This window comes from Hypomesus nipponensis, chromosome 16 (assembly GCF_054491055.1).
Source record: "Hypomesus nipponensis isolate SF chromosome 16, ASM5449105v1, whole genome shotgun sequence".
NCBI classification, from domain to species: Eukaryota; Metazoa; Chordata; class Actinopteri; order Osmeriformes; family Osmeridae; genus Hypomesus; species Hypomesus nipponensis.
Genome location: NC_140376.1, coordinates 3,912,388 through 3,922,500, shown reverse-complemented (window position 1 = coordinate 3,922,500; position 10,113 = coordinate 3,912,388). Strand labels below are relative to the sequence as shown.

Genomic DNA, 10,113 nt, shown 5'->3' with positions numbered 1-10,113 from the left:
GTGAGACATAGAAAAGGAAAATGGACAGAGAAAGACAGAGAGAGAGAGAGAAAGAGAGAGAGAGTGAGAGAGAGAGAGAGAGAGAGAGAGAGAGAGAGAGAGAGAGAGAGAGAGAGAGAGAGAGAGAGAGAGAGAGAGAGAGAGAGAGAGAGAGAGAGAGAGAGAGAGAGAGAGAGAGAGAGAGAGAGAGAGAAAAAAAAAAACAGATGGATAGATAGAAAGAGAGGTAAGGATAATGTGTTGAATGCATACATCCACTATAACATAATTTCAGCCCCTCACATTAGGGCCAAACAAAGACGCCTGTGTTGGGGCCCATGCAAACAAACAACCAATAAGCAACAAGGAACAATTACTCACAACGGAGAGAAGAGCTTGACGCTGATTGAACGAACGGGCTTCTCTGAACTTCACAAGAGAAATTGTGTTTCGTGTGAGCAAACTTCACATGATTGTCACATTATCGGACGATAGCATTTCAACTGTGATGTCACGGGAGTTACAGAGACGTTCCTGGGCCCACAGTGCCCACAGTTATCTGTTTGATAAGCTATAAGCTGCCTGTGTGACACAAAGATACTTAGAGCGGGTTGGGCCTGCTTATCATGTGTTTGTTGTTTTTCAAAGGGTGGGCACCAGGCAGGCAGCACATCCTCCTTTGGTGGAGTGGGACAGCATGTGGAGGGCAGCCGCAACACGGGGGGGGTCAGATGGCTGAGCGGTTAGGGAGTTGGGCTGTTAAACAGAAGGGTTCTTGGTTCTATTCCCGGCCGTGCCAACTGACGTTGTGTCTTTGGGTAAGGCACTTCACCCTACATGCCTCGGGGAGAATGTCCCTGTGCTTACTGTAAGTCGCTCTGGATAAGATGCCTGCTAAATGACTAAATGTAAATGTAAACATGGCCCCCTACCCCTCGACCCCCTGGTCTCTCTTCACCTGTGTGAACCAGAACCTCTCTCCTCCCAGGCTCTCTCTTCATCTTCTCTGGTCCTGGTGGGGTCAGGAGGAGCTGCTTCTCCAGCAGGTCGAGTGTGTAAAGAGGGGTCCTGTCCACCTGCTGCCCCCCCCCCCCACAGGGGTCCTGCCCCCACCCCCCCACCCACAGGGGTCCTGTCCACCTGCTGCCCCCCCCCCCCCCACAGGGGTCCTGCCCCCACCCCCCCACCCACAGGGGTCCTGTCCACCTGCTGCCCCCCCCCCCCCACAGGGATCCTGCCCCCACCACCCCACCCACAGGGGTCCTGCCCACCTGCCCCTCCCCCACCCACAGGGGTCCTGTCCACCTTGGGCATCCCTCTGAGCTCCACTAGAGGGAGAGAGAAGGAAGCGGAGGTCGAATCACACACCACACACACACACACACACACCCTCCTCTCACTTCCCCTCGACGCTGGCTTCTGAACATAACAAGAGGTTTTAGTCCATCTGCAATGAACACATGCCCATCAAAGTCAGCCTGTTTGACTGTTGACAGTGCAGTCTGCACACATGCACTAAAGACACTGATTCATAAAAATGTCCAGGTGATCCAAGTACAATACTTCTGTTGATGATAGACAGTGCATGCTGGTACTAAACAAAGTCCAAGCCAGATGAAACAACTTTAGTAAAGCTAAGGAGGTATGTATAGGTGTGAGTGTGTGTGTGTGTGTGTGTGTGTGTGTGTGTGAGTGTGTTTGTGTGTGTGAGTGTGTGTGTGTGTGTGTGCGTGCATGTGTGTGTGCATGCTTTTCATCTCACTCTGCATCTTAACTACAGGTTACAACATGCACTAGCCCATAGGGGCCTTCTCGAAATGTTTCACTTGTACAACAGAGAAGCAACTGTGTTGGAATGCTACCTTCTTGAGGAAGTTTGGTCTGGAAATGTACATACTAACAATGTAAAGGGCTTTTTACTGCATGTCCAAGTACATTGACCAAACACGTTTTTAGAACACTTTCAAAATGTTTAAGATTAGATAGAGAAACTCCTCTCAAATATTCCAATTTTTTTCTTCTTCTGGTTATGAGCATTTCTGAGCAGTAAAGGTGCAAACTTAGAAAGTTACAAGACTAACTACAGTCAGTCTACGATAGTCACTTTGAACTATATTTGTGGAATCCCGGATTTCTCCTTGTCTATAGGCTACCTCGTTTGTTTTTGCGCGTTCCTGTAATGCAGTGCTGGCGTGCTCTACTTTGAGATAAAAACAGATCTAAAATCGGTTTGCCCTCTCTTTATCCAAACCAAACCGACGACAGTCGAGGAGCTACAGCTGAACCAAGACCAGTTACACTCTTCTATAGGCTACCATGAACGCACTCGCAGAATGACACCAATCCATTTCGCTCACTCCGGGTTTTACAAAACACCACAAGTCGGGCGCTGTGAATAGATTGACATTCGGGTCATCCAATCCACACCCGCAAAGCGTCAGGTTTGCGTTTGCTCCAGTTCATCTACCAATGAGATGGCTTATTTTACAATCACGACGCCATATGGCATCTGTGGAAAGCCATCTTGGTAGGGTAAAACGACTCCCTTTCACTATCAGGAGACATCACGCGGAAAAGAAACTTGAATGCAAAAATATACAAATGCTTTAAAGAAAGTGACCTTTGAACGGTTTTCGGTTATTTTCTTATGAGAAATTAGTACACAGCGTAGGTTAGGCTAACACGGTGATAATTACGGTGATAATGTCTCGGTGTATTTGTCATGGTTTAAAGGTAGGCCTAGCCGAAATTTCAAATGTAGTTGATAGGTCAAAACAATACGTCTTGCACCAGTGATGCCGGAGGCATCTCCAGAAGTCACTCTGGCAAATTGGTTATCTGCGACTTCGACCTTCAGTCTCACACAATGGCTGAGTCCGAAGATAGATGCGCCTCTGTGCCTCACAGTGCGCAGGCGCAGCGAGGGTTGCAGAGAAAGGGAGGGGGTAGCGAAAAAAAGAGCGGGGGAGTATGCGGAGAGGGGAGGAGGAGAAGGGGGGAGGCAGAGCGAGAGACGGAAAGGAGGGGGTGAGGTGGAGGAGGAGAAGAAGAAGGAGGGGCTGGTGAGGCGGGGGATCTGTCAGTCTGTCGTGAGTAAACTGGAGTGGGGTACGTTCTCAGAATGCTGCAATAAGCTACAGAGAATGTGTGAAGTGCTTGCAGCCCGTCCTTATGGTAGTTAGGTGCTGCATATCCAGACTAGTTCCTTTCTTATCGCGGCTTTGTTCACTTACCTACCTGTCCCTGGGCACCTTGCTGAAGTAGCTACTAGGGAGCATGCGTGGACGAGTACTTTCAAGAAATTAGACTGAAACCCTAGAAAGTCAGAGTATATGATAAGCCGTGCGTTATTACAATTACCTTTATTGTGAAAGTGTATATGCACCAAATGTTTAGGTCTATGAGTAGTGGGAAACCTATGCACAGTTGTGGGCATGGCTGTATAAATCGTTAATTTCAATGAATGGTAAACATAAATAACGTCATGAAGCGAGCATCGTCCACTTTGATAAGTTTAATCTCCTGTTGACAGGGAGTATGTATGCGGGTCATCAATCCCTGCGCGGGGACGGACAGCCACTCGTCACGGTAACGATTTGGGTAGGCTGGTTAGGGGGTGTGACCAGTGGTTCTGGAAATACTGTCCATTGTTCCCACCAAACCAATCAGACGTAGACATTTCTGGACTTAAGGACCAATCACATCACAGTGGTCGGCCCTCGACTCCGCCCACAACTCTATATTACAAGCTCCCCCGCCGACCAAGGTTGCCACTGGCACTACAAGTCTTTTTTTTCTTTTGCTGTGGTCAGACATAGTGAACCGTATTATTATTTATTCTGATCCCTAATAACAATTTGGAGCATTTATTAACCTTAGACAAAAATGGCAGACACAAAAGTCGAAAAAAGTAAGGAGCTCACCGCCAAGGTAAGTACAGAGGGACTCGAATGATGGATAAATCTCAATTTCTACACTTTCTTGTATCAAAACCGACACGGGATTAATTGTTTTGAATGGAAAGACGCAACTATGTAAAGCCGGCGACAAGTGTTTATTCGTCAGACATCACGCTTTGTGTTATGGCGCATGAAGAGGATGTAGAAAACGACAGCACTTTCCATTGGACACAATGATACAGAACATCAAATAATGTAGCGAGCCCTCCAAAGTTGTCCTCGCTCTTGAAACAGTCGCCGCCAGCGCTTTTACTGCCCCGGAGAGTGCGCGGGTCCTTTGTTTATCCAAATCTATCCACTTGATGCATCTATCTTAAATTAGCATTTAACCATATACATATCTATGAGCATATCGTAATTAATAACCAAGGCTATTTCCATTGGCACACGTTTCTCGCGACGGACACATATCAAGGGTCTCTTCTCCTAATTCATGCCGCGCACCGAGCTGCCGTACCCGGCTGAGATTCTTGAATCGGTACCATTGTGTTTAGGAGAACGTTTTATGGAAGTACATTTGACAGAAGTCTGTAGAATGTGGCATGGTGTGAAATCATTTTCCCTTTTAGTTCTAAAAATGTGTATTTTAAACGCGCAAAGATCCAGAGGTGTAGGCTAAACGTCTACATGGCAAATATGATTTAGTCTGTGAATGAGTTGGGAAACGGAGCTCAGTTGTGTTGTAAGTAACTGTTCAGCACAAGAGCTGATAGCGCACGGAGTACGAGTAAAGCGCAGCTTTATTTACATGGATAAACTCAGTTAAGGTCTTGTTTCCACCGGGTTTCGTCCGCGCGCATGTGTCACTGTTGCCATCGGACTCTTGGAGACTCCGTCCCTCCGTGACCAAGACCATTAATCGTCAAAAAAAAACTCGTTTTCGAGCGCTCGTCTGTGTGCGAGGTTTATAATCGTGTGTTTGAAAACTGTCGTAAGATTAGACTAACCATTTAAGTCAAACAAAGGGTATGGCTTTCGCGTACTGAACGGTCGGTTACCATACTGTGATTTTTACCTCGAGCCCTAACAAGGGTAAATCGACATGGATTTCACTCCCCGCGGCGCGTAATGCCAATATGAAAAAAACTGAGAGGACGTGAGCGCGAGGGGAAAAAAGTTGAGCTGTGAAAGTGGAAGCGTTTTCCTCTTTCACAAACGCATCCCTTGCGGCAGCGTAACATAGATATGGTTATCTGGGCTCAACACCATTAGGCTACGTCTTAATGAGGCCAACATAAGACTCTGATCGTTTTTCATTAAATATTGTAAAGCACTCGGCACTATGACCTGCTGAACCAAATGCAAGCTGGAAGGTTTTTTGTGCTCACTTATCTTTATCCGTGGTCAAGCACGTATTTTGCTGATCAAACAACCATGTTGATAACCCTGTTACCGCTCGAATTGTGGTCTGTGCCTGTATTGACTGGATGAATGTGCATCCGACTAGTTCTACCTCTTCGCCAGTGCGGGCGCTGATGTTGCAGTCTATATGTAGCTGGCTCATCGAGCGATCGTTGATGGCAAGTAAAGGTGATGGGAAAGAGGCGGTGCAGGCGTGATGTTGCCGGTTTGAGGCTCGAGGCTCATGGCTCCGGATTTTACAAACGAATGTACGAAAGCAATGGCTTGGGCTAATCGAAGATATTCTACATTAATTCTACTAAATACTAAAGAACACGTGTTTTCATGTTATTTTTGAAGAGAAAGAATAATCAAGCACATAAGGGAAAATGCCCCCAAATAACATGATATTATTTTGAGAATATATAGGCCTATATATATTCCTTTATATGTTACAGATGTAAAAGGTGTAGACTACATTTTCTTTATAGTCGGTTGAACGTATCCTTTCTTGGCGCTATTGTCTCCAGTCCGTGGCGTTAATTTAGTCAGCCTCCTTCTGGAACCGTTTATTGTGTGCTCTCATTGGCCGGTCTAGAACGATCATCCATGCAAAGTGGGAATTGTAGTCCTTTTCCGGGCGTGTCTTTATAGATTCCTATGACGCGCGTCCTCGACTGAACTACACTGTTTTTTGCGCACAGCTCCATCATGGTTTCAGGTTGCAACACTTCTATAAAAGTAGGCGGGAGAGATGAAGGAAAAACGTCCAATAGGAATTTAAAGGATCAAAGTTGCTCTTTTCAAAAGAAACGAAAGCTTTACACGTTTAGACGAAGGTACGAGTGGACCCTCAAGAGGTGTGACAACATCCAACCACTAATGTCGGAGCATAGGAAACACTTTGATACAACTTACCATGCTAAATTAAAAAGAGTCACATCTTGTCTCCAATTTTGTCTTGACCTAGCTCTTGACTTTTCCGTGTATTAAAGTTCTCAATGTCACTCTTGCAGGACCTCAAAGAGAAGAAACTTGTGGAGGAGGCAGAGAACGGAAAAGATGCGCCAGCTAACGGCAAAGTTGTAAGCATTCAGAACTTTACCTTCGGTTTCCGTATACCCTCAAGAATGTCCACGGGCCTTATCTGTGTTCACGCATTTCTCATAGAAATACTTCTCAGTCTAATCAACCGAAATATTAGCTTTGTAGTTCAAAATTGGGTAGATTTCATAACATCTATGATCCCACATCTTATTTCTGTGGAAATTAAAAGTGTAAACTTGATCAGCCACTTCGAAATGTTCCTTTATGCCCCTTTGTTGCGCTAATCTGATGCGCGTGTCCAGCAGGAGGAGGAGAACGGTGACCAGGACAACGAGGTAGACGAGGATGAGGATGATGTGGGAGACGAGGAAGATGAGGACGAGGATGCAGAGGGTGGGTGTTCTGAAGTCTGTCATACATCAAGTTTATCAAGGTTATCAAGGCACAACTACAAATCTGTAAATCCGTATAAAGGATCTATTAGACTACAGGTTTCCATCTCAGTCATACTCGAGAGAACAGCAGTTCACACACACACACACACACACACACACACACACACACACACACACACACACACACACACACACACTTGCTACAAAACACACCACTACTACCTTATGATAGAGTGTAACCTCTGACACGTTGGTGTAAGTGACAGGAATGTATAAGCTGTAAATCCACTGTATTACACTGGGGTTGGACCAGAATAACAGCTTGGTTAGAGCACTCCCTAGTGGCCAAAAGCTGCTACAGCAACCATTAAACCTTTTCTTCTCTCTGTGTAGGAGATGATGATGATGAGGATGATGATGATGTAGATGGAGGCACCGGCAAGAGGGCAGCAGAAGACGATGATGACGATGAGGTAAAAAAAAAAACGACAAAGATAATTCCCCAAATTATAAACGGTACAATTAAAAGGCTTGGCAAAACAATCACGTCAGCGTGTGTGACACATAGTTGATTCATGACTCCTCTTCACAGGATGATGTTGGAACTAAGAAACAGAAGACCAATGATGATTAGGATCCCCTCCTCGCCCCCCCCCCCCCTCCTGTCTCTGCTGGAGCCCCCCCGCCAGTCAGCCGACCCTCAACACGCCACACACACGCGTGTCTCCAAGAGGAAGCCATGATCATGATCACTCAGAGCCTCACGTCCATACCCACAAAACCAACTGCAAATTTTTTTAGAAAAACCCAGAAGACTTCAAAGTTCTACCTTCTTAACAAGATACTTTAAAAGCAGAATTTGTTTGTATTTTTATTTACATTTTATATTTTTGTAAATATTGTTAGGAGGTCAGCCAATTTTCAACTGTGATCTCTGGTTACCAAGCGGTGCTTTGAAGTTGCTTATGAAATAGACTTTACTTGTGGTTAGTCCATGCTCATTTTATCTCCACACACAATACTTGTACAAATGACAGAAACATAATTCAATTCAAGCATTCCAGTAAGTTTGTAATTGTTCTTTAGTTGTACCATATGTAGTTTGTTTGTATGAGACGGCAAGGCCTAAGGAAAAGAGCTGAGCCTCATTTCTGATTGTCTGCTCCATTGCTGTTGGTATGTCGTGGCCTGTTCTATGTATGTGTGACTTTGTTGTATGACAATAAACCCGAATTTTATTTTGTGAGTTCTTAATTTTGTTGTGATTAGAGTTCTTTTTTTTATTTGATTGTACCTGTCATACAGCATCAGCAACGACACGGACCGGTTTGTCATACAAAAACCTCAGCTCTCCACTCCCTGGAAGGTTTCTCTACAGATAATGCTGTTCATATTGTTTTACCGGCCCATTACAGATGTACATCAATGTAAATTATTCATGCCTTAAGACTTCAACATCTGGTAAATTCTATTGCTTTAAATAAATTTACCTGACTGAATAATTTCCTTCCGATACACATTTCTTTCAATGTGGAATGAATATAACACAAGCGTGGTGGGAGATGGGGCGGGGTTAACAAAAATAAATAAATACAATTTAGTTGAATCCAACTAATGTGTGGGCATATTGACTCTGTAGTTACATACCTAAAATTGTAAAGTAAGCTGGTAAGTTCAAATAAGCCAATGATGTGATTCAGAGTCGAACACATCTAAAATGTCCCACAAAAGGGTGCATCTCAATAGCTTGATGTCGAAACTCTCTCTTAAAACCTTTCTCTTTACCTAGACATATCCAGGACAGAACTGAGCCGCACAGAGAAACTTGAATCTACTCGTGGAAAAGGAAAATCAGAAGAGGAAGCCACTGCAGAGAATTGAGATGTGTCCTTAGTGTCTGCAGTCTCTGTGGTTGAGCTTCAAGTGGGCTCACAAAGACTAAGGCTGGGGCTTTAATAGTGGATGGAAACATACATAAAGCGACATACTTCCTGTCACATGGATTAGGTAGGAGTGTTCCTCAAAGATCTGAGAGAGTATGTCAGAGTGGAAATGCAGCAGCACTTTGTGGTGTAGGTTTCCTGAATTGAGGGAACTGTTTGAAGGGAGGCAGAACTGGCTGTGTGTGTGTGCGTGTGTGTGTGTGGACTAGTTGTGTCTGCAGAAGTGAATCCACACAGTAGCTGTAGAGAGTATGTTAAAAGGTTGTTGTCAGAGTGTTACTCAGGCAGTGTAGTGATGTTAACAGGCTCTCTCATGAACACCACCTGCAACCAGACTATAAAGAATGACAGCCCTTCCCAATTAGGAGAAAAAAAAGAAAATGTCAGAAAATGGTGAGTGTGTGTGTGTGGGGAAGAATGAAGTGTGGAGTTGAGGGGGAGAAAGCAGGTGTAGGTGGAGGGAAGGAGTTGGAGGGGACTGAAGGTGAGGGGGAGGGGCTGAAGTCAGGGTGAGGAGGGACGGGGGGGGGGGTTGATGCGTGGTGGAGGGGGTAAGGGGTGCTGAGGGAGGGGACTGAAGGGAGGATGAGGAGAGAGGACCGAGGGGGGCCCTGGGGGGTTGTGCGGGGGAAGGGGGGGTGGTGGTGAGGGGGAGGAGACAGAGGAGGGGGGGCTTCAGGTGAGAGAACACACCAGCTGTGCAAGAGGCCCCTGAGGGGGTCGCTAATGACAACGGGGTTGGAGCCAAGTGGCCCTCCTCCCCTCTGACCTCAAACCCACCCCCTACCCAGCCCAGCCTCAAAGGCCAACACAACGGCCTCCAGTTCCCCACCCCCCACAGCCTTCCTTCCCTCCCTCCCTCCATCCACCCCTCTCTTCATCCACCTCTCCCAGGTCGGGATGGTGTTTTTCTCAAGAGAGTTTAAAATAGTCTTCTGCTCCCACTCCTTACATTATGTTAAATCATCCTAAGTAACTCTAAAATCAAAGCACCCTTTGAATAAAATTGTACTCGTTTGCAACCAGGATTATTATTTTTGGGAATCTGTGACTAGAATTTGCAGTGTTCTTACACAACAGTAGTTCAAATCATGTTTTGAAAGTGAAAAGGAATTGGGGAAGACAAGATTAAACCCCATCATTAAGGGCCCAGGTTAGGGTTAGGGTAAGCCACAGCCCAAGCCTGACCCTGTTTTTAGGGTTGGGGTTAAGGGACCGGGCAATGGTTAGGGTTAGAGTTCTAGACTGCAGTGACCTTTACCGTTGGTCCGGCCCTGCTACCAGACATCCCCCAATCTCTCCCATAGGCTGAGATTTAAAATTAGCCACAGCCCAACCACCAATCCCAACCCGGATGCTGTTTTTAGGTTTTGGTTAACTCCCGTGTGATGTAGTGATATGAATACCGAGGTTCCAATTGGTTTTTCATTAGCAGGAAGAGGACATTCT

At 45.7% G+C, this 10,113-nt stretch overlaps 1 protein-coding gene across 2 annotated transcripts; it reads left to right on the top strand.

Annotated features, from left to right (window-relative positions):
- The first annotated feature begins 3,737 nt into the window (after window positions 1–3,737).
- Window positions 3,738–7,975, top strand: ptmaa (prothymosin alpha a). Of its 2 annotated transcripts, none has more exons than XM_084675531.1 (5): window positions 3,738–3,909; window positions 6,296–6,364; window positions 6,632–6,719; window positions 7,115–7,194; window positions 7,314–7,975. In XM_084675531.1, the coding sequence occupies exons 1-5, from the start codon at window positions 3,865–3,867 to the stop codon at window positions 7,353–7,355; spliced, it is 324 nt and encodes a 107-aa protein (XP_084531657.1). In that variant the 5' UTR covers window positions 3,738–3,864; the 3' UTR covers window positions 7,356–7,975. The 2 variants fall into 2 exon arrangements, with proteins under 2 accessions (XP_084531657.1, XP_084531655.1); XM_084675529.1 differs by having other exon boundaries at window positions 6,629–6,719.
- The last annotated feature ends 2,138 nt before the right edge of the window (window positions 7,976–10,113 follow it).